Source organism: Dipodomys merriami, unplaced genomic scaffold (genome assembly GCF_024711535.1).
Source record: "Dipodomys merriami isolate MVZ:Mamm:240054 unplaced genomic scaffold, mDipMer1.0.p SCAF_10, whole genome shotgun sequence".
Lineage (NCBI taxonomy): Eukaryota > Metazoa > Chordata > Mammalia > Rodentia > Heteromyidae > Dipodomys > Dipodomys merriami.
This window is the reverse complement of record NW_027202271.1, coordinates 32,188,974-32,215,231: the sequence shown is the minus strand read 5'-3', so window position 1 is coordinate 32,215,231 and position 26,258 is coordinate 32,188,974. Positions and strand designations below refer to the sequence as shown.

Sequence of the window (26,258 nt, the reverse complement as noted above, 5' to 3'; positions counted from 1 at the left end):
AAATGACCTTTTGGTAATCAGTCTGTTTTTACAGAAGTACGCGATTATCCAGGAAAGAAAATAACTCTTTCAATATGGGAGGGTCAATTGTTTTTGCTTATACTGTCATGGCTTTATTTGACTGTTTTTATAACATTTATACTTAACAAGACTTCACAGCACTTGTACAGAAGTAATTAAATTTTCTTGCTATATCATTTATATGTGATTAATAAATCATTTCTCCATGACAGGTATAGGACATAGGAATTTAATAATAATCAAATGGCTTTAGCTTTTGGGCAGTTTGATAAATCCACCCCCAAAGTTGCTTCTAAACCTTTTGCACTCTCCATACTTCTAGGTATAATTAATTATACTCATCAATCTTTTGCAAATGAGTCAGGTTATAGAACTGTGAAAATAATTATGACTTTCAAAGACTGGCACCACCGCCATTGGATGACTGTGCTAAAACGTAGTTCTGATATTTGGATCTTAGCTCTGACAACGTGGGTCTCCTTCATGCATCAGCTCTTATTTACCCACTGGAATAAGAATGACTGTTTTTCTATTTCTACCTGGTATTAAGTATCTTCCATTTATCTCTGAAGAACTTCCAGGCGAGGTCTCGACCATGTGGATTTCGGGCTACATGGATTATGACATCAATGGCATCCTGATCCAATACCACCTCAGAATTCAGCGAGAGATTGAGAAGCCTATAATAAATGAATTTGGGGAGAATGTTTCTTTTTATACCTTAAATATGTTTATAACCTTACTAAAATTACATATCATTGTTATAATTCTCAAGAGTTCAATTTAAAAAGTCTCTGATATGCATTAATTACTAGAACAATTTCTGCTCATAAAATGGGAACACACAATTCATAGTGCTGAAATACAGACTTTAAACTCTAAATGTATCGATGGATGGGTAAATTGCAAATCTGATTAATAACAGCAACTGTCCCTTAAATTCTTCACAGTGTTTTCTGTTGCTGTTTGGTTGTTTGGTTGTTTTTGGTCTTGGGGCTTGAACTCAAGGTTCAGTAGCTGTCTCCTTGAACTTTCTCTTTCAAGGCTACTGCTTTATCACTTGTGCCACAGTGCCACTTCCTGTTTTCTGGTGATTAATAGGAAATAAGAGTCTCATGTCCTCTCCTGCCTGGGCTGGCTTCCACCAGCAATCCTCAGATCTCAGCCTCCTGAGTAGTTAGGATTATAGGCTTGAGCCATGGGTACCCAGCCACAGTGGTTCTTTTTTATCATGAGATATTTTCATAGTCATGTATATTAACTTTATAAAGTCACTAATGGTAAAGATAATATCTGAAGTCAAATGGCATCCATCAGGCCAGCTTGCCATTTTTAGTGAAATACTTCCTCATATAGTTTACAGTGCTTACTCTATATTCAAGGGAATAAAAGCAACTTTACAGAAGATTGATGAGCAGGGAACACCTGCATTACAAAAAATATACCACAAATTAATGGACTCACCTATTCAATAAATTCCTGTCGTCACTGCAGGTTAAGGCCTCAAGCAAGATCTTCTTTTCGGAAACTGCGGTGGTGGAGTGAAACTTCATCCATATGAACTCCCAAACATCCTCATCCAGCAACGACACACCCGTACAGTAGACAATGTCTCTGACATTTAGTGGGATTCTATAGAAACAACATATGGGGTTTTCTGTTAATTTAAAGCCTCCGAGCAGTGGAAATGAAGACACATACTGCTTTGCTAACATCAGGTCTTTCAAACAATGATTTGTTAATCAGATTTTACCTGTGAGGGAGGTATAATACTATATTGTAATAATACAAATGTATTAACAACAGGATGAATAAAAGCCTTTTATTCAAAAGAAGTTTGGAAAACAATTTTTCCACCCTTTGAAGCACATTTAAACAAAACTAATGACAAAACCTTCAAAGAGAGAATAAAAGACGGGTGCTTTGTGTTTTCAATAACATCACTAGATGTATTATCTACAGTTTTTCTATGATAATTGGTAGATTCAAGAATGACATATAAGAGAAACAATTGGATGAGGACTAATGCTGTTCATAAAACAAAGTCCCTTTCTTTAAAGTTTTAAACAATTTTTTGGAAGTATATGGTCTTAACTCAAGATTTCATGTTTGCTAGATTGAACTCTACCACTTGAGTCACATACATTCTTTTTTGGTTTAGTTATTTTTTTTGCACTGAATAATTATAATATTTTTATTCCCCTATTTACACTTTTGCACAGCAGGGATTAGTGACTGATTCATCTCAGCTTGTTTGCTGAGACTGGGTCTCTTTTTCTGCTCCTGGGATAACCTCCAACTATGATTCTCTTAATCTCTGCCTCCCCAAGTAGCTGGGCTATAGGCATTAGCTACTTTGAAACAGTCCTGTAAAAACTTTTTCTCTCATACAACTCTTCAAATGTTGGAAACCAAAATGTTATAAAAATAGATACTAAATAAATAATAAAATAAAAGTAGCAAATTATAATTTTCCCTGGGTTTATAAAAATGCCTATTAAAATGCATTAAAAATTGACTGAGCAATTGATAAATTATAAATTTTCACCATGAATTCACCATAGTCAATTTCACCATAGTATCTTTTGCTAAATATTATTCCTTTAACCTCTACTATACACACCAGATTTACTGATTTTTAGGATATTTCTTGTATAAACATTGAACATAAAATGTGACTTAAATGCATTTCTGCCGTTTTGTGATATTCAGTAATCTATTATAAATTTTCTCATTTACAATGTTAATGTTGCTGATTACATTATCTTCTTCAGCAAACAGGAAGAAATAATGCTTCTTAATTGCTTAAACCTTTATGGTTAACTCTGCTTAAAGGACTATCTGGAAAACAAGTACAGGACTACAAGCATATTGTACATATATGTAGAATAATAAGAGCTATCATCCAAAATTTAGGGCTCCACAAAATGGCTATACCTATATTCTTTGCGGTCTTCTTTTTCTCTGGAAAAAAACTATTTTCAAAAAGGTTATTTTGCTAATGGAGACTCTGTTTTTATGGTATTAGAAGAGAGGGATGTTGTTTATTTTCTTTGGTTTGTCTTGAAAGAAACAAAAAGAGAATAAAAAAAAGAGAATAATCCATTAAAGGGTTCTTCTCCATTTCAATAAAACCCCACCCCTGCCCCATAACAGAACTTAACAAGAATTTGTCCCAGTGGTTGTTGGAAAATTTTCCTTCCTTATGTTTATGGTCAACTTGTCACAGGCTATCCCTGAATTCACTAGGGGAAACATTGTCACTGCATTTAAAGTAGTCATTCCTAGTAGACACAATATAAGATCACAGATTAACCACAGTAAGTAAGGTTTGATAGCCAATCTTTTTCTAAATCAACAGCTATAAATGAGGTTGACCTTCCCCCCACAGCAAATATTATAAGATAAAGAGTACAATACTGTATGAATCAAAGGTTTTCCCTCTTCATAGGTAGATGGGATTTTTTATCTGTTTACTCCATACTTAGCAAAGGGATAATCTATAGGTCAAGAGTTCAAGTTGTCATCTCTACTGTCTGACAGGCAGATAGACTGTACCAAGCCTCATAAAGATCTGGAGGAAACAAGATAAAAGTTATCCATCTAAGAAGATTCCTGTGAACGGTTGATCTGCTGTATTCATGAATCAACCTTTCCTCCCTAAGAGGCAATAACACTTAGGGAGTATTATTCTCATGATGTGATACTATAACATGGGTAGAAAGGCTAATGAATGTGCATTCCAAATCTTCAAGTGGCTTTTTTCTTTTCCATTTTTTTTATTGTAAAGGTGATATACAGAGGAATTAGAGTTACATAAGTCAGGTAATGAGTACATTTCTTTTTGAACAGCATCACCTCTTCCCTCATTTTCACCCAGTTTTTCCCCTCCAGACTCTCCTTCCCCACAAGTGGTAGAGTTCATTTTCAGCATAGTGTCTCATGAGAATCCCTGCTGCATTCGTTATTTTACACTTGCCAATGGTATAGTAATACAAATGCTTCATGAATCAGATGCTATGACAAATTCTTGACAAATGGTGTATTTATAGGGAGAAAGTGGCTCTACAGTTTCTTGCTCTGCAATCTTGATGACATCATTCCTATGTGAGTATATTCTTTAAGAGAGTACCATTACCATGCCTCAGAGCTCACTAATGAACTGAATACCAATGCCAATGCATCTAGCATATGCTTCTCTGAGATTTGAACTGGCCACAGATATAATTTCTTTTTTAAATAACCATTTAAGTAGGTCACCAGTGGCTCATGCCTGTAATCATAGCTACTCAGGAAGCTGAGATCTGAGACTGAATAGAAAAATCTGTGAAAATCTTATCTCCACTTAATCACAGAAAAGATTAAACTGATAGAGCACTGTCATTGCACAAAAAGAGCTTAGGGACAGCATCCAAGCCCAGAGTTCAACTCTTGGAATAGCAGAAAATGAATAAATAAAATATCCAGCTAAGCCAGAATTTAGTAAGTCATCTTTGAGAGATGTTTCATGTTGATGGGAATTGATTTCCAATAAATATTCATTGTGCTCACCAACACTGAATTGATGCTTGCTCAAACACAATCTCTTTGTAACTGAAAAGACAAGGGTTAGCTGTATATGGAAAGAGTTTCTATATGTCAAGCTAGTCACACAGAACAGTAAGAAGATATCTTGAAAGGATATCCAGCAATAATGGTTCAGTGAAATGACAAACACCCTGAAGAAATCTAATCAATGTGTCCTGGACAAGTTCTTGTGGGCAAAGTTGCTTGGAACAGAAAAAGAATGTTCATCTGTTCTTACAGTTACAAATCGAGAGAATGCATGATTTGGGTGTGTTTTGCAAAAACTACAAGTCAGGTTTTAGTGTTGTCAGTAGTCACTCATTTGTTCATGATACTGGATTAATATAAAAATAAGTTACACATTATTCACATATATAAGCTGAACTTATTGATGGTTCACTGAAAAAGAATCTTCATTCTTAAGCACAAATCCCACAAATCTTAGGGGAAAATGGCTCAATTAGCAGATACAGTGATATATAATTGCATAGGTTCATGTGGCTCCTTGGGGAACTCAGACAGAACTGATTAGCCCAAGAAGGCTGTGCTTTTTCTAGTATTTCTTCCCATCCCATCTTCTTTACCCAACCACTAGATAAAGAATCAATGTACAGATCACAGGATCACTTTTACTCATCACTGAAAATAAAACAAGATTGGTAAGCACTGCATTTGCCAAGAGCCCCCAATTCCCAATGACTTCCATTGCTAATGAAACTCCCCTTTTGCTGCTAAATTTGTAAAGATGTTCTAATAACATTTTAGCAAAAGGATTGCTCTGGGGACAGCTTAAGGTCTCTGTGTATAAACCAAAGTCATTAGGAACAAATGAAAAAGCTCATTTGTTTGTAAAGCATGAGCTAAGAAACTCACAGAACCCATAGTTATGAATGGTAGGAATGACTCCTAGGAGACACTGACTATCAGGAATACAGGGGAAGAGGGGCCCTTCCAAATGAACATGAAAATTTGTTTATGAAGATGTGACTATCCCCATGGTCATTTCTTTTTAACTACTGCATCAGAAGTAAATCTTTTAATGGAATTATTTTTTAAACTGGGAAGGAAAGCTGTGCTTGTTTTTCTGTAGGTATGGTATTTATGCCTGGACAGAGAACCAATCACTCCTACTGACTTTTAGAAGGAGAAGGGGAATGCTTAGGCAGAAAGAAGTGCCTTGATCTTTCTTAGGGTAGTGACATCGCAGAAAACATTACCTCTCGTACTTTGAGTTTTATTCCATCCCCATTTGAAGTAGGATGTGTAAGAGTTCCCTGGTATGGTAATAGCTTTTAAAACAGAATTTCAGGATCCTTTCTAAGAAATACTTGATTGTGGTAATTCAGTGATGTATTTAAACATTATTGTCTTGTGAGAAGCAAGAGGCTGAAAACAAAATGATCTGGAAGTATATGTGTGAAAATGAATTAGGTAGAAAGATAAAATAAAGACATGCATCTTTTCAGGAATTCTTTTGTTTGTTTTTCCGTCTTAGTTGGGATTGCAGTTACAAGGTGCCACTGGCAAGCTTATGAATCATAGAAATTTCTTTCAGAGAATCCTGATGGTTGAAGTCCGTGACTGGGGAACCAGAAGGTCAGACTGTGATGAGGGCTCTCTTCAGGGCCAAAGAGCATTGACCTATCAGTTTTGTCCTTAAATGGCAGAAAGATGGTTTGTTTTATGTCACTTTTACAAATAAGATTATGAATGTGATTTCAGAGGGCTTCGCTCTCATGGTACATAATACCATCAGATCAGGGAGAAGGATTTCAACATATGAATTTTGAAAGGATAAATCTTCAATCCACAACCATGATAGAGTGAGCTGCATCATAGTTAAGTTGACACTTCCACGAATGGATAAAACTAGTGAAGTAGGTTAATGAAGACAAATAAGAAACTTAAGGATTAAGCAAATTTTACTATTATTTTTGGAAATAAGATATAGTATGATTTCATTTGCAAAATAAGCTTGTTACGTTTTGAATGAAATACCCAAGCATCTAAAATTTTTATTATAAATGCATACGTGACCCTGATGATACAGTTAAAATATCTTGGGACAAAAAACAATACTTGCTGAAGAAAAAAATATACATTTTGATATTGAATCAAATGATGGGTTGCTTTCTAAGCAGGATTTCAGCTGAACTAACTTTACCAGTATATGCTTCTATGTCTGGGCAGACAAGGTCAATGCTGTAGGCTTCATTTTTCATTGTAATTAGACACAGCTACAGTACATGAGTTCTACAGTTTCTTCTTCTCTGTTAGTACAAGATTCTTTTCATTAGTGATTGTATTAACATTAAAATGTAGATTTAATTATTTTCAAAGACAATAAAAAACATTGTTCAAACAGTAGTCATTTTAAGAGCCTCTTCCTTTCAGTAGCACTATGCATGCCACGGATAAGTGGAAATTAACATTTAATTAATTTTAATAATGCACAATTAATTCATTCATTTGAAAGATCATTTGCCTACTTTAAAACTTAAGAGCTTGGAAGAAGTTTCCTTGCCAACACTCTGAGTCTTGTTCAGCCTTAAAAATATTTGCATTCTTTCTCTTCCAGGACTCTCAAATGTGTATAGCAAATCTGACCTTGTTCACAGTGTCCTCTACCCATCATTCTCTAACTCAGTTCCACCTCTAAAGACACCATCTTAAATGAAACCTGAAGCTACCTACAAGGAATCTGTGACTTTGGACCTAAGGGATAATTTACTCACCTGAAAAATGGAGATAATAATTCTCCTTAGCACTATAATAATGATTAGAAGAAGGTAATCTTCACCCAGAGCTTGGCATACAACCTGGTGAATATTAAAGGATCAGCATGGGCTTTATCTATTTGTACATGTTTATGCACAATCCAGTAATGAGAACCTGGGAAATTGTCACAAGATGAGGCAAGGTCACTTTTCCCCCTTATTACTCTTAATACTCTTATTATTAGTATTATTAGCAATGCAGATTCTTATCTTTCCTAAATGAGCAATAAGTATTTTTAAGCAGCAATGAAAAAAATTTAAACAACCTAATCAAATTAAGTAATTTACTTAAATATGTGCCTAACAGTATGTCTCAAGTAAAATGAATTAAAAGGAAACATTTTATAATATGCCCTAAATTTCCTGAAATATAACCCCGTGGGTTTCACAGGGTATCATTTTGGGCAGCCAGATAGAATTTTGTCTCTGGGGGGTTCTCTACAATGCTCCCAGCAAGAATGGACAGTACTATATGTAATCTGCAGCCAGTGACAGAACAGCAATGCAATGCCATCACTGAGCATCGTGCAGATCATAGCCAGGATATCTTTGATTCCAGGGGTTTCTCTCACTTGTACAAGGCATTAGCTCACTCCCACTGGCTTTTCTTTGTAACACAAAGAATACTAGCACCAATGATGACAGGAAAAGGGAGTTTAAAAAGAAGATGGTTGAAGAAACCTGGTGCTGAAGAGAACAAATATATTTAAAACTTGCTGTTCTGAAATAATGTTCACTATTTCTTGAGATTGTAATTTTCCACATTTCGAAGTGGTATGGGTTGTTCTTTCCATATAAAAATAAAAAGAATTGCTGCTGGTATGTGTGGGGAGGGATTAACTCTTCACATCCTGAGTACATCAAAAGATGGTGTTTTAAAAATGATCTCTTTTTAAAGGGGCTTTTAAGGTTAAAGTGGATTTACTTTGAAAGAGACATTCACTTTACATTGATATGATACATATGAAATTACTTGCCAATATCTAAGGCATGTATAAGAAGAAGGCATTACGTCCACCAAGTGCACAACTTAGGGAGAGGGTAATAAGGGCTAACTACCTGCACAGATGATTACTTTATAGAATGTAATCGGAAAAGCTCAACAACCTGAAGTAAAGTTGACCTAGACAATATTTAAAAAGAAAACACAGGGGAGACATCAAAGAAAAGGGACAAAGACAGAAGGCACACAAGTGAGAGAGTCACAAAGAAGCTCAAACACACTAAAAAGGGAAACAAAGACAGGGAAGATTAAATGGAAAAAGAAAGGAAATAATCAAAAGAAAAGTGATGCTATTTCTGAGAATTTTTCTTTGGTGTGGAATGTAAAGCTACAGAAAAGCTTAGAAAAAATATATTTAACATTTCACACCTTAGAATCATTATGCCCTTCTTGCAAATTCCTCCATAATCAATTACACTCATGAGGGTTCCAAAAATGTTTTATAACTAAAGCAAAAAAATAAAAAGACTTCTATGAGGATGCACTCTAATGCAATGAGCAGCAGGCTGCTAATATAAATAGCAGTAAACACATAACTTACTGAAAACTTGAGAAGTATACAATTGTAGAAGAAGTTGCAAAATGACATAAATTCCCTTATTTATAGATGCCCATGTTTCAAAAAGGAAAACAAGGCAAATTGTTTTCTGATTATCATCCACCAATTATCTATGGACTTGCAACTCGTGCTCGATCTTTACTGAATATGTCGTTTCTTCGCCACTCAGTTCTAGTTAGGGCCAATAAATCTAAACACTTGCTGTAATATGAAGTCAACATATATTTTTAAAATAATGACGCTGTCTAGATCACCATAATTAGGAATCAGGAGTTTAGCTTAACTGCTTAGATTCAAGATAAATGACAGAAATGACACATCAGTCACCATAGCAAATATAAGAGCACTTGCTATTCAAATCATGAACCAGGTCTGTGGATTTACAAAAAAAAAGTCCATTGGATTATATTGAGCTTTACCTCCACAAAAAGCATTTATTTCTGAGAAATAATTTATAGCAATAGTCATCACCTTTCTGTAATCTCTATGCAAGGGTAGAAAAAAATTACACAGATTTATTGTAGCCATCCAAGTGAGACCTGTATAAATGTAAGGGTTGAATGCAAACACATCTACCCTCGTCACTAATGCCCTATTAAGGTCACTGAGATCAACGAGGCTGAGTCTACAGCCTGGGTAGAATTATCATAATTTAATATTTTTGGCATAACTGCTACACTGTCAGAAGAAGGGGATGAGTAATGCATTTTTCTCACTTGAAAGGTCACCAATCAAGAATAGATTTTCTTTTGGACAAAACAAATGTGGCTGTTTATTTGTGTGTATATATGTATATGCATATTGCTCAGAATTTAATCTCAGATTCTCATAGGTTTAAGTGATAAACTTTAGTACATAAAACATGCTGTTCTATATTTTTTAAAATATTCTTATGCATATAAAATTTGAGATGATCTGTAGCCTCAATAGATTCTGTTATCCTTCACCTGCAAAAGCAGTGAGCTGCATGGTAAATATCATAGATGGGTGTGTTTTACAAAATAAGGACTAACGTAATCAAATTTAATAAGGGATACGCACTTATAATTGGCTAGGAAAGATAGTCCTGTTACATGAATTAATGGAATTATTGGAAACAAAGACATCTTGATTCTGGGGAAAAAAAAAGAGAATGATATAGGTAGATGAAAAAGTTATAAATTAGGCAAAAAGGTACATATGCATATGTATATAGATATATAGATATATATGAACACATGATTACTTACAGAATTGCATGTGTCTGAAACAATCAGAAAATACCATGTACAATGAGTACCTGCGTTCTATATTCTATAAAATAAATGAAGTTAATTTATTTTCGTTCATTTAATTTTTCTTTGGTGGGGACAGTACTGGGCTTTGATCTCAGGATTTCAAGCTTTTTCTGTCACTTAATCCTCATCTCCAGTCCTGGGTGCTCTTGTTAGTTTTGAGATAGGGCCACACTTTCTGTTCTTGTTAGCCTAGACTAAGATCTTCCTATTTATACTTCCCACCATAGTTGAATGATAAGCATACGTCACCACAACTGGCACTTTCTGTTGTGATGGGGGTCTGAGGAATTATTTTTTCTAGGCTGACCTTGAACCATTGTCTCCCAATCTCACTCTCCCAACTTGTGATGATTACAATTGTAGGCCATCAGGCCTGGGAGGAAAGCTTACTGACACATGAAAATTACATCAAAATCTTTTATATTTTTCCATTTGATTTAATTATAAAAGGAAATTCTAGGGATTAGAAACAAAAAAATGGAGAAATAAGCTGTAAATGCTTAGAAGTTAATGGATACGAAAATCAAATACAAAGATTTTGTCGTTCCTAATCTTTAACCTTATTCAGTCTTTACACTGTGGATCACTCTTATGTCTTTTCCTATAATTAAATTTAAACAAATCATATTATGATAGATGATGATTATAAGTTATGGAGTAACAGATATATGTTTTTTGTTAAAGCTATTTCAAGTTAATTAAAGTTAAAAGTTGAACTTTGAATAGTTCCATGATATTTTACAAAAAAATTTACAGAATACTTAATATAAGCCAAGTTTTTAATAAGACAGTAAAATAGTAATGTGTATTTGATTCCTAATGCTGTCACAGAAAAATATGAGAAATGTGGTGGCTTAAAACAGAAATTTATTCTCTCATAGGCCTGATGGCAAGTATCTGAAATTAAGCATCTTTAGTGCCTTCTGAGCTTCTGAGGAACCACCTTTATTATGCCTCTCTCCTGCCCTCCTGGCTACAGATCCTCAATGTTTATTGATTGTAAATAATTCACTCCAATCTCCATCTCTATCCCCCATAATGCTACATTTCTCTCTCCCAGAAGAATACTCATCATTGGATTGAGGAATGTTTTGTAATCCAAGATAATTTCATATTGAAATCTTAATTCCAAATAAAATCACATTTACAAATAGGATTTAAAATTTGGAGTTCTCCTTTGAGATAACTATGTAGACCAAATGAGATATGTACAAGCTTCTAATTCTTCCATTATTGCATGAAACTGGAAGCCACTAGACTTTTAAACTTAAAACCTGCAGTCCTAGCTATCCACTCAGGAGACATGGCACAAGCCTGTCATAAGCAACCAAACCAAGTAACAGTACAATATACTGAGTTTAAACACTAGTGCTGAAAAAAATGTAATAATGACAAAGCAACAGTAACATAAAAGTTCAACCTTCAGAAATTTTGATATGCACATAAAACATTTTAACTTCATAGAAAATTTTGTCATAAATATCACAATGTGAAAGAGTCCATTTTTTAAATTTTGAGATAGAGTGAATTACATATACAGAAGCATTTCTAGATCTTCATCAACAGAGGGGAAATTAAAAAGACAATGGTGATGTGGTTGAAGGATGGTAATCACAATACTTAGCATTGCTGGAAAAATGTGGAGGAAATCTCTTTGTTACAGCTGTGGACAGGGATTGCAATTAACTTTATACTCCATGTATCTGAAATTGTCAGTAAAATGTACTCATTCTGAACTAGAAATACATTTGGAAGTTATTTTTTTGTTTTTGGACCTTCAGCTATGTCTTTATAAATAAATATGATTAGTATTATTAGTTTAATCAGCATTCTTCCCTGAGTTGCCCACATAAATCTATGTTCACTTTGCAAGTGTCCTATAATAAACAGGCTGCTTAAACAAGGCTATCCTATAGCTAACCAATAGGCATAATTTTTGATAGATAACACTAAAATTCAATAATATTATGCCTGAAATCAGTATAATACCAGACTGGCATAATAAGGAAATTACTATTGGCAGAAAAGAGTAAAAAGCAATTATACTGGAAAACAAGGCAAATTAAATCACCACTTTTAAAATGCATACTTCTGTAAAAACTACAGAACCTTGGAAAAATATTATTGAGCAGTAAACATGGGTAGCAATATAACTAAAAAGTGAAAGGTCAGAAAAAAAGCCCATAGTGTTAGAAAATGGAAAAAAACAGTGTATGATTACTTACGCATTTTAAAGTTGAATTATTTCTGCATTTTCAGTTAGAATATAAAATTATTAATACATTTCAATTAAAACCTCAATGTTACTATAAGAAAATGAGTAAAAATATGTACTTAGGGCTAATAACATCTCTGTGATCCTAAAAAGTAAGTTATAAGTGCAATGTGATTTTTTTAGTCTCCTGATTCAGTCATTCAGGCAATTATTTATCCCTTGATAAACTGACCTAAGTTTGCAGGTATTAAATTCTCAACAAAAGAAAACAAAAAAATAAGGAAAACATGTTTTTCAGTGTGGTTTCAGAGAAGCTTATGGAAAGGGAGATTTAAAAGTTCTATGTATAGGTATAACCACTTATTAAAGTAATCCTGACAAATAAACACCTGTCCTTATATAATGGGAAAATCAGGTAGTAATCATTGGCCAATGGAAAAAGTTTTCAGTTTGGCAAAGGAATTCACAATAATTCACTTAATAAATCCCATAATTTTTCTCCTACCTAGATATCTTTGTGGTGTGTGTATGTGTGTGTGTGTGTGTGTGTGTGTGTGTGAGAGAGAGAGAGAGAGAGAGAGAGAGAGAGAGAGAGAGAGAGAGAGAGAGAGAGAGAGAGAGAGAAAGAGAGAAAGAGAGAGAGAAAGAGGGGGGGAGGGGGAGAGGGAGGGAGGGAGGGAGAGGGAGAGGGAGAGGGAGAGGGAGAGAGAGAGAGAGTCTGTCTGTCTGTTTGTCCTGGGGCTTGAACTCAATACCTGGGTGCTGTCCCTGAGCTTCTTTTGCTCAAGGCTAACGCTCTACCATAGGTACCCCAGCTCAACTTCTGGTTTCTGAGTGGTTAATGGAGACAAAATTCTCAGAGGGACTTTTCTGCTTATGTTCACTTTGAACAGAGATCCTCAAATTTCAGCCTCCTGAGTAGCTATGATTCCAGATGTGAGTCACTGGAACCCGGATATGTACTTACATAGCTTTTACAAAATGCTGGCTCTGTAATGTTCTCTTAAGATAAGTTTAGACTCTCCTAAAGCTTTGATGAAGGAGCATAATCAGTTAACTGAGATTTTTGCTCCTCTCAGCAGCTCACACCAAAACAAGCAGATTAAGGAAAACTATTATAATACTTACAGAGGATATTCAGATAGTCAGTACAGATTCTTCTTAATCAGCTAACAATTTTTAAATTACCAAAAATCTAATCTTGAGAAAAGGCTTTTGAGGTGTAATGCCCATATTTTACATATGTTGTTTGCACTGAACACCTTTCTTTTCTTCTTTGCCTAGTGAATGTCTGTCTTTCCTGCAGACTTCAAATCAACAGCAGCTCTGCAGGAAAAGTCACTCTCACCAAGTCAGCTGGCTTTAAACTGGGACCCTCAGATCTCAGCCTCCTGAGTAGCTAGGATTACAGGCTTGAGCCACCAACTCCCAACTTTAATGATTTTTATGATATCTGTTTAGAATGATGGTCAACCCCATTCAATTGTAAGGCTAGTAGCACACTGTTTCATTTGCCTTGATCCCAAGTGCCTTTAATCATGATGCTTGGGACATGGCATATATCAGAATGTATCTAATATCTAAGTCAATCACCATAAATCTTTTAAGTAATTAGTACTGCTTAAAATAAGTCTAAACATTCTTTATTTTAGAAATAGAACTGTAGGTGAAAAATCAAGCTGAATATTAACTCACACACAAGGTGAGGAACCTGGTCCTATAAAGATCAAATATAGAAATATAGGTCCCATGGTTTCCCTCATTTGCAATAATTAGTATACATCTAGGGTATTTTTATCAGATGAGCAGAAAAGCTCAACAGCTATATACATATGACCATATAAGATAATGCTAAGCAAAATGAACCCTAAGATATGGACACACGAGGTCTGCTTTGTTGTTGTTTTTAATGTACTATGGTATTTTTTTCTTTTGTATGCTCTTTCCCCTATGGTGTATCCCCTGTTGTCACTGTAGTTGATCTTGGTACCCTGCATCTTGTGTATACATTTGTATGATTTGTGGTGGGGAAGGGGAATAACAAAATGCTGAAACAAGGCCCCAGGATGACCCATTGCAACAATGATATCCACTTTAGGGGTATCATTTTACAACTTTAGGGGCATAATTTTACAACTTTAGGGGTGTGGGGGAGGGGAAGGAAGGGGGAGGGAAGAAACAGTGGGAGAACAACAAAGGAGGGGGTAACAATCTTCAACAAGAAATGTACTCATTACCTTACTCGAGTAACTATAACCCTTCTGTACAGCATCTTTGCAATAAAATACAATTTTTTAAAAGATCAAACATATTAAAGACCTTATTGCTTAGCCTTAAAACTATGGAAGGATAAATTGATCATGTCAATAATGGTGATGCTTTTAATGATAATTCTGAATGCCAAAGGCTTCCATTAACATTCGCAGCCAAGCTAAGTCTCTAAGCTAAAGTTACTGGAGAAATGATATGTAAGAACAAAACCAGCCACTACTATGGAAATGAGAAATTTCTAAACCAAACAAATGAGGAATGGAAGACAATGGTCTTTCTTTTTCCCATGCATATAATTCAAGCAAAACTTTTGTTCAACTATCTAAAAGTACTTTTAAGTCTGTTTATCTTCATTTTAATGGATCTGTAATGAAGAATGTTCAGAGTAGAATTTGTACAGACAGAGTTAAATCAGGAAAAATGCCAAAGGCACTCCATTAGAAGTATCCCACATTGTGCAAAGTGTGAAATAAAGACTCATAAAACAAAATCAGCATAGGAGGCTATATTGCTTTACATGCAAGGAAAATATGATTGACTAAAACACACAGCACAGTTTTAAGCTACATAGCATTGCATGCTGATAATATAACTACTTTTTTTACAACACTCTTCCTAAAGCTTTAGAAATTAAAAATTCAATAATTTCTCATATTAGGATGAAAAATTTCTATGCTAGAGGTCAGTAGGGCACAGAGATACCTTATTTGACTGGTAAAAATCAGTATTAGCTATTTAGTAAAACAGTACTGTAGGTAAAATACTCAAACACATGAAGAAAAAAATCACAACTTTGAGATGTCAACTGCCTACATCATATTACAAAAATTACATTACAAAAATATAGTACAAGAGTTAAATTACAAGAGTAATTTAAAGGGAAATCAGTACTAACAAAATTAAGAATTGTGTAGTATCTGTGAGGGCATCTATAAGAATCAATTCCAGGTATACATTATTAAAATTTAAGCATTTTTATATATCTGTTTCTATAGATATGTTTCTGCCTTAAATACAGATACAAAAGACTTCTGAACTATAGTGGAGAGGGTCTATAATAAATAAGAAGAAAGATTTAGGAAGAGTGATAGAAAAAATAAAACAACTTTAAAATATCATTTGAATGCTAAAGTTTATGGGTCACAAGCTATATCTGGGTTATACTCATCTACTTAACACTGCCATTACTCAGTTCTTGAACTTGAAGCTCTCTCCTAACATATCCTCTCTGCTTAGACATCTTTTGTAGTTCGAATTCTTTCCATTTCTACCTGTACTAGTGCAGTGGTTTTCAAAGTGAAATATTTACAACTGTGGTGGGGGTGATGTAGGTGATGTCATGGGAACCAAACTCGAAAATACTGCACATGCTCATTTTTCTTCTTATAAAAGCCCTACTGCTTTTTCCCACCTTCCAGGTGACAAGTGTAATTCTCACTCATCATTCATCTCCCAAGGGTGCGTGTACTGTATCAGCAAAGAGAATACTAACTATAGCTGTTGGTGTTTGTGAAATGAGTATTTAAAACATTAAATTCTCTGCTTTCATAAAAGTCCAAGAAAGCTGAGTTTTTGAGATATAATTAAAAATTTGGTAATTGACTCCTATGTGATTATTTGGCACTAAAATGGGAAAGACTGTACAGAACTGTCACATTAGTATATTAAAACATTTTCTATTCCTGTCTACTTAATTTTATGTATGCAATTTCTCAACACTTTGATGTAAAAATAGGGATAGAATTGATGTTGAGAGTTGTCTCATTCTAGCAATGAGTAATACTTATCTAAGAATATATAAACTAATTAACAAAGTACCCAACTTACTTCTTTTAAAATTTAATGATTTTTACTCTTATATTTGGAAATTATTTGGCAAAAAATATCTTTCAGGGTGACAGCTTGCTCATGTCTGTCAATTTAGCTACTTAGGAGGCAGAGGTCAAGAAGATTCATGTTTGAAGCCAGACTAGGCAGAGAAAGTAAGTCCCTGAGAGTAAATCTCCAGTATAGCCAGAAAAAAAGCACGGCTAGAGGCAAGGCTGCAGTTGAGTGCCAGCTGAGTAAGTAAAATTGGTCAAGTAAACTTTAAAACCCAGTGTTGAAAATAAATAAATAAATAAATAAATAAATAAATAAATAAATAAATAAATAAATAAAGTTAATAACTCCATTTAGGAAAAATTAATATTAACCTGTAGGATAATGTGAACAAATAATTTTTCTTATTTTTCAAAAAATCTCTGATGGAGTACAACACAGCACCTCAGAAACATGGTCAGTAAGTTACATCTTATGCTGTGCAAGAAGATAATACAAAGACTGCAATCAATATACACAGAACAGAGTGGGAAGGGCCATTCGTTCCCCTAATTTTATATCCCCACATAAAAGCAACATGGAAGGATAAAGATACGTCAACAAAAAAAGAGCCCATTTGGACATCTCTATAGCAGGAGATAAAATGCGCTACAGGTTGACCTATTGTAACAGGAGATATACAAGACACTATGTTGAAAATGAACTCTGCAACTTCGGGGGGAGTAGGAGTTGCGGAGGTGGTGTGGGAAGAGATAGGGGAAAAACAAAGGAGGGGGTAACAATGCTCAATAGGAAATACACTCATTACCTTACTCATGGGTTACATGTTGTAGCTGTAACCCCTTTGTACAGTAGCTTTACAATAAAAAGAAGAAAAAAATCTAAATTACCACAGATGATTCTAGTTTGAGCAAATTACTCCCAATTAAAGATGAAAGCTTTTATAGGCAAAAATGTTATAGGGGATGGAACTTTTACCATAAATAGCAACTGATTAAGAAAAGCAAGAAATGAGTGATATTTACCTAGAGGCAAGGATATTTGTCCAAATAGAATAAAAAGGAAAAGACCCTCCTATTCTTAATTGAGAACAATATATATTCCTGTATTTCACATCATTGTAAGGTATGGAATTCAGACTTAACATTGCAGGCTATTGTATGTTTTCATGTCACCCATTATACAGAGGACAAATCAAAGCAAATAGAAGACAGCTCAGAGGTCAGTGTTTTGTGACTTTCTGGTAGGAGAAGGTATTAGATAGCCATACTTTTATTGAACTCTCATAACCTGTGTGCTCGCTGTTTCTCAGGTAAGCAAGTTAGGGGACTTTCCCAACATTATGTGGTAGAGGAGCCTCAATTTGATCACCAGTGTGTCTAACTACAAATACAGTCGTTGCCAACATTGGTGGTTCCCAAAGTGTGGTCTATGAACATCATTATCAATATTACCAGGAATGTATTGCTAAAATACATTTTCCTAGCCAGGGTGACTCACACTTGTAATCCTAGCTACTCAAGAAGCTGAGATGTGGGGATTCAGCTTTGAAGCCAAACAGAGCAGGAAAATCCATGAGATGCTTATCTCAAATTAATCACCAGAAAGCTGAAAACGGAGCTGTGGTTCAAGTGGTAAAATGCTAGTGTTGAGCAACAAAAAAAGCTCAAGGACAGTGTCCAGGAACTGAGTTCAAGCCTCAGGACCACCACAAATATTGCTTGCTGGTAAAACTTGCTCAAATGATATCACTGAATGTATAAGTCACTGATTGTGCCAATATACCAATGATAATCATGTTTGAGGATTGCAACGTGCCAGACATTCACTGAATATAAAAACACACAATGACACAAAACTCACACAACAAACATCTGAGAATCTAGACACTTCATATCAGTGTTTTGATTAATTAATCTATTAAGACAGTGTATCAAACCTTGGCATGATTTAAATTTTAAGTCACCAATTTTGTATTTACTAACAACAGAAATGTATAGCTATCCTACCAATGTTGGGTCTGCTTCATTTGACTTGAGTTTAATATGACTTAACATTAAAAGCTCATACTACCCCTAAATACATAATTTCATGTATGCAGTGACTGTCAATATTCAAGTGCCAGTGTATTTATACTATCTTTTGGTCAAGTTTCTTTAAACTTTCAAAGAATTACTTTTAGTCTTACAAAAATAAATATTTGTTGAAATGTTTAATAAATATTATATAAAACTAGCAGCAAAAAGTATCTATAAATGTCATATGCAAATACTTTTATTAATGATAGTTCCTATGGTCCCAAATATATTTTAGAATCTAAAAAGCAAAATTATTTTCTTGTGCCTCATTCTACCTACTAAACTGTAGGAACTCAGAGCGCAACAGAAAGTTTATTTGATAATTCTGATGCATGTTCAAGCATTTGCCTGCTACCTCTACTTAACTATAGAGTATACTTAAAAGCTCCTCAGTGGTTATTATTCGATTTTTAGCTCCCTACCATTTCTGTTAAAATATGTATTACTGATAGGTGGTAATAAGATACACTAAGGAAATAACTAGAGCAAGGATAGGCAGTAGGCTGGCTACAAATGAAAGCACAGCTCCAATACCTGTTGTTATATAATCTTAGCAAGTTGCATAAAAGCTTTTTAAGTTTTAAATTGGTATGTGATCAGAATGATAATAAAAGTGGGTATATAATATACATGAAGCCCTCTGTGCATGAAATTTAATAAAAATTGATTAAAGTAAATACAGTTTTGATTATGACCATAATTAAGAGCAATAATGTTAGTTGTATTATGATTAATTGCATGAGTGGGGTAGCTGATGAATTAAGTAACTGTATAGCTCAAGAGAGGCTCCTCCACTCAAGATTTTTCTTGCAGCATGGTCCTAATTTTTTTTAACTTTCAGAATGAATTTTCAAATGATTTCGATCTGGGAAAAATTTGAACATAGAAAGTACTGTGTTGTTTCAGGGGAATTTTAAATCAAGTTAAGATATTACTCTTCAATTTATACCAGGGAAAAGACACCATTATCTATAGCATAAATCTATAAGTACATTAAATCTATATATACTCTGTTTGAGCTTAAAGTTTATGTGACCTTTAAAGGTATTTGGAAACTAATATATTATTGTAGATATTATGTTTAATTCCAGCTTAAATTTATTACTTGATAAAAACTTTCAATGCTATATTCTGATCTCTTATGGCCAACTGTATAATCTTCATATTGTGGGTTAATATAGAAACTAACTTATTTGCAGTAGTAATATATTCTTTATATTTATTCAATAAAAGTTAGACTTACCCTCATCAATAAATTTAAAAAGACACTCTCTTATACCTTATATTTTGCTTTTTGTGTATATAAAAGAACTAACTTTTTATTTCTCTCTCTCTCTCTGTGTGTGTGTGTGTGTGTGTGTGTGTGTGTGTGTGTATGTGTAAAATTTCCAGGTTTCACATGATCTTTTTCTTTTTCTTTTTTTTTTTTTTTTTGCCAGTCATGGGGCCTGAACTCTGGGCCTGGGCGCTGTCCCTCAGCTCTTCAGCTCAAGGCTAATGCTCTACCATTGGAGCCACATGGTGCTGAGGAATCGAACCCAGGGCCTCATGCTTGCAAGGCATGCACTCTGTCGCTGAGCTACCTTCCCAGTCCCCACATGATCTTTTTCTAGCTCATGTTTTCAGGATGGTTTTATGATTTTTATTGTTTTCTGTGGAAAGCATGGCAATTTGTCTCCTTTCTGGAATGTGGGGTTCTGCTGAACTTCATCTGCAAATTGCAGGCTAACAAGACTTGAATGTTGCTCAATCCATTCTTATGCATGGTATCACCATTACAATTCAGCACACTGTAGCATTTGAATATTTTAACAGGGATCAGAATGTCGACTCACTCAATTTATCATCCACCTTAACTCCTGAATGTTTCTCGCTACTGCTACTATCTCTAGCAAAATTCATTGAAATTTTTATTTACAGTGTCCCACTTTCTACCAACTTCCACATTTTTCCATTATCTTGACTCTAATGTTTGATTTTATTCAACTGCCCAATGAGTCAACAAGATGCTACATACTGGTACAACAACCCAAAGATTTTCCTATCCTCGCTACTCTTAAGACTCATTGTACTTTAGATGTATTAGCATAAATATACATCTCTAAAACTACCTTATATATTTTTACATTAGCTTTCATTTTTAAAGATATTATTACAAATCAATTATTTTATGATTCCAGTTAAACATACAAACCAACAACAACAAAATTGCTGACCAGCCCATAGCTACAGACACATTTAGAAAGCTACCTTGTTCTTTTCATGGCTGACTTAATTTCAGAAATTTAAAATCAGTATCAACTGTTAAATTACATTTTGTCCTATTTTTAAGCTGTTATCCACAAGACAGGATGGAAGTCCTGATCTTCATGCACAATGGGCATTGTATGACCCCACTGCAGCATATGTCATAGAGTTGGTTTATTCACATCTTAGTAGCTTAGCATGTTTACTTGATCAGTTAGAAAAGAAAGCAAAGCAGAAAATCAAAAATAATGAAGAAAATGACTATAAGAACCTTAAAGTGTTTGGCTGCTATTTAATTATTTTTACCATGAATGAATGGCACAGCGATTGAAGCCAAAATGACTGACACGTTATATAAGAATATTCATTTAAAAGTGTTTTCAGAATGATGGCTCATTCAATGCTAAAAGGCAAAAGTTAGTACACTACTCAAATACTCCAGCAACCTAAGTACACTCTGGTTGAATCCCCATCCTTACATATTAGGATATGCCTATTGCTGCCTCCAAGTCAGTCTCAGAGAATCCTAGCATCCTTCTTGGCCTAAAGGGAGAATCTTTTTAGAGAGAAAGAGAAGGACACCTTCTGTCATGTCTATTCCCTATCTTTTGCTCAGTTCCCTTTACAGAATAAAATGTTTGAGACACATTTTGCTTTCCAAATATCAGCTGATACTGAAAATGGTCAGTAATTTTTTATCAAATAAATCAATTACTTCAAATATATATAGTACATATATCCAGAAAATATATAGTACATATATAATATCATATATATGTATATTTCCCTTCCCCTTCCAATTAGAAAAATGTGTATATGAGATGCAGGACATGAGAATCAAATACAATGAATGGAGGAAGAACATACAAAAGAAACAAAAAAATCACATTAAAAGTACATTAAAAAAACAACAGCAACAAAGAAAACACCTCTTGGGTCCCTATCTTCGGTTCATTTCACTTAGCATCATCTTATACACTCATATGTACATAGGTTTTGAGTTTTTCTGCTCACCTGATAAAATTATCCTAGATGTATACCAGCAATCCCACTTCTGGGAATCTACCCAAATGTCCACAAACAAGGCCACACTAAATCCGCCAGTACGACGATGTTCATCGCAGCATTATTTAACATAGCCAATTTATGGAACCAACCCAAATTCCCCTCGGTAGATAAAATATGGTACATATACACAATGGAATTCTATGCTCCCATCAGAAAGAATGACATTGTTCCATTCATAAGGAAATGGAAAGACTTGGAAAAAATTATATTAAGTGAAGTAAGCCAGACCCAAGGAAAAGCAGGTCACATGATCTCTCTCACCTGTAAGAACTAGAATATATAGAAGATACTCTTAACAAGGGATCTCAAGATCCCAAATGCTTAGGTGCGAAGGACTATATATATAATGAAGCCTATTAACACTAACTCCAACTTTTGGAATAAAAAGGCTCTCAATACAACTTCTATACAGTTCATTGTTTTTCTCTACTGTTGTTTTTCCCATTTGCAATAATTAGTATACTTCTAGGATGATATCATATATATATATATATATATATATTTTTTTTTTTTTTCTGCTGTACCTGAGGTTTTAATTCAGGGTTCTGTGCTATACTTTGGCTTTTTTGTTCAAGGCAGGCACTCTATCATTCTAGACATACCTCTACTTCCAGCTCTTTACTGGTTAATTGGAAGTAAGATTTTCTTGGACTTGTCTGCCCAAGCTGTCTTCAAAGCATAATTTTTAGATCGCAGCTTCTTGGAGCAGGTAGGATTATAGGCATGAGTCACGAGTATCAACTAGTGTATATTTTAGTGTAGGTCTTAAAAATTCTTTAGACAGGGCTGGGAAGGTAAATGATGTAATGACTGGGAAGGTGGCTCAGTGGTAGAGTGCTTGCCTTTCATGCATGAGGCCCTGGGTTCAATTCCTCAACACCACATAAGCAGAAAACGCTAGAAGTGGCACTGTAGGTCAATAGTAGAGCACTAGCCTTGAGCTGAAAAGCTCAAGGACAGTGCCCAGGCCCAGAATTCAGGCCCCACAAGAAAACTCTCTAGAGAAATAATGGTGCAATGATATACATTTCATCTTACTGAAATGATGAGAAAATATGGTTTTTTGGGTAGATATCATTGAGGATTTAAGAACTGTTATCAGCTCCATTAAAGTGCACATTTTACATAGTAAAATTTAAAAAATTAGAAGGAATTAGACACTAATTTGTAAATAGTATTTATATTTTCCTTCTGTCTATAGATGATATGGATCTTAATTTTGGATTATTGATTACAGACAAATGTCTCTATATGAGAGATGGGAAGGAGAGATTGGAAGGGAATGAGGAAACCGAATACACTGTGCAAAAGGAAATGTACTCATTACCTGACTCATGTAAATGTAACCCTACTGTGCATCACCTCTATAATAACAATAAAGTATATTAAAAAGTCCAAGATGATGGTAATCTGGATAAAAGCCTCAAATAATATATTCAGATGTTATATAATAGTATTTAGAAGGCTTACGCAAAAATAATTATGATCACTTCTCTGTACATCACCTTGACAATAAAAATAGCGTTGAAAGGAAAAAAAATCATTACCAAAAGTTTTAAAAATGAGGACACCATGCTTTCAGAGAAGTCTGATGAAAAATTAAATCATTATCTTAAAATACATGATCAATTGACAGTTGGTAGTTTTCGACTTAGCGTAAGACCAGAAACCATTAACTGAAAGGGCAAATAGGAAAATGTTAAATAAGGTGAGCTATGACAAATTACTGAATAATGCAGTGAAAGATTTCCCTTATAAATCTTTAAAACTGAATTGCTACTGTTGGATTTGGATACAGTGCGATATTAAATTTAAATATATGTAACTCTTAATAGGAAAAGTACAAATTCATTTTATAAGCAACTTACACTGCTTATGTTTCTCTGATTATGTACAACAAACTCTTTCTTTGGTACCCTTAGAGTTAGTATTAGTTTTATGTCAAAGACCCTCCCACCAAGCTTCAACTCAGATCCTCTTTCTTCTCAAGTAATTAATTATGAAATCCAGAAGCTGTATCAATAGACAATATCTCCTTTCATTAAAAAAAAAGGAAAATAACCACCCTTAGAATAACAAGGGCACTTTAGGTTGGTCCAAAAGAGTATAATAAGGAAACTAATGATCTTATTTTTTTGATGTTTAGTATTCTTTCATTATCAAATGACATTTAGTGAATTTTTTCCCTCAAATACCTATCACATTTTGTATTATAATTATGCATCACTAAATTCTAAGATAAGCTACAATTTTAAGGTCATTGTCAAGGGTCACTGAACGGGTAAGGACCTCTTTTCATAACCTTTTTGCTTTAATATTAACATATGCTATGCTACCTTGTTTATATTCTATGCCGGTAATTGTTTTAAAAATAAATATTGGTACTTTTCCATAGAAATTTAAAATATTTGGGCCAAACTTACTTTGTTCTGATGAGATTGGAGAGCTACCAAATTTGAGGCAAATTGAGAACATAGATGAAGAAAACAGAAAACTCAGGCTGCTTCTTTGCAGGCTTTTAACCTGAACAACATTTTGTTATATATTTTTGGGGTGTTGATTTACTCTAGTTAATAAATGGTATGGCTCCACCAAGATCTGCAAATATCTTTGCTTAATATCAGAAATACAGACCTTGGTGGTACCTACCTATTTCTATTGCTGGAAATCCAATCTGAAATGAGTGTGGATGCTTGCTGGTGACAGTGCTTGTTGCCAAAACTGCAGGCCAACATGATCACTTCCCTGCGAAGCTCTCTAGATAACATCAGAAAACAACATTTTTTTAAAAAAATGGTGTTAACATTTGGAGAGAAATATGGTGTAATTCATTATGTAATGGGTACATAAGTAAATTATGACACCAAAGTAGAATCCTGTTCTTCTGGGTAAGGACAATTAAGCAGACTGGAAATCACACATCCAAAGTCTTCTCAGAAGAGAGTTCTCCACTCATGGGAACATGTTCTGATCTCACTATCTCAATAAAAGATCTCCAGTGAAAATGTAGCAAGGAAATATAATGCCTTTGTTCTCACTCTTAGTCAGTGGAAGCCTTGATACTCAGCAGCAGTCCTTACAGGAAATTGAAATGCAAAATGCAGCATGAAAGAAATGGACTCTCCTGCTGCTTTAGTCACAGTGCTGCTGGAAATGTGTTATTGTACAGCTCTAGGGAAGAAAGGAGTATTAAAGAAAAAAACAGTACTCATATTGGTAGGATGCTTGAACAAGAGATCCATTAAAATTATTTTTTGGCCATCCAAGTTTGATGTATGTCGTAGCAACTTGTTTTAATATATATTCCTAAATGGAGAATGGGAGAAAAAAAAGATAATATTAGTTACAAACTCTTCTATTTAGACTCTATAAATTCCAGTTACATTGTAATGCTTCAATATATCTACTTTTAAATATTCATAAATTATAGGTAGAGTAATGCTTTATTCTAATTTATTCAGTATAGTATTTTCAACACAAAAATTAAATATAAAACACACATGTCAAAATGATAGTAATCTGCTCTTTGCTTCCTACTCAATGACTATGTAATTTGCACTATTAAATATGTTAGGTGACAATTTTTACTTAAAAAAAATACGGGAAACTGGTACTTACACCCATGCATACGTTCACACAAATATACATAGGTACACTTTAGGAAAATAAGCATCTAGTATTGATGAATTTTGTGGCAATAGAACATATGTAAAATAAGGCTGTTATTCTGGGCCTGATCAATAGACTAGCATTGTTGAAGGTGAGATAACCAGAACACCTCCATGAATGATATGCTATTACAAAGTCAAAAATCTATTCAAATTATATATTTAAATATACATATATATATATGAATATATATATGCTCTCCCTCACTTGAATTGTCAAAGGAAAGCACTGAAATTACAGTAAAAGCAATTCTTCACTTTTACTAAAAATGAGGCAACTGATATCAAAGCAAATGTATTATACTTTCATATACATTTCTCATGCAGTTTTTCTGGAATAGGCAAAGAGAATTATAAGTGGTTCTCTCACAGACAAAAAAATTATATTAATGACCTCATTTGTTACATGCTTGTTGGAAGAACTTAGACAAAACTAATGATAATAAGCAGTCCAACCAGTTATTCTCATTTACAAGAAAATAAATTGATATAGTGTTACTTTCCTGCAGGCTTAGGACAATTAACAAATTAAGCAGCTGAGATGACCAACAACTTAGATGACTAAGAAAAGAGCTCAGGTCTTGGAAATACAGTTTACAATAATTTTGAATGCATATGCTAAATAGTATAAGATAATTTTATAGAAAACAAACCCCAGCTTCTTATTGGAGAAAAGAAAATAATGTG

The 26,258-nt window shown here is 34.1% G+C and overlaps 1 protein-coding gene across 1 annotated transcript in view; it reads right to left on the bottom strand.

Moving 5' to 3' along the window:
- The window catches only part of Trhde (thyrotropin releasing hormone degrading enzyme), a 378,190-nt gene that overhangs the window by 9,242 nt on the left and 342,690 nt on the right, over window positions 1–26,258 (bottom strand). Inside the window, exons 14-17 of the mRNA XM_069988744.1 lie at window positions 25,112–25,209; window positions 24,553–24,660; window positions 1,486–1,653; window positions 561–701 (exon numbers count right to left, since the gene is read on the bottom strand). Coding sequence (XP_069844845.1) covers window positions 561–701; window positions 1,486–1,653; window positions 24,553–24,660; window positions 25,112–25,209 — 515 coding nt within the window. The remainder of the gene's footprint in view (window positions 1–560; window positions 702–1,485; window positions 1,654–24,552; window positions 24,661–25,111; window positions 25,210–26,258) is intronic.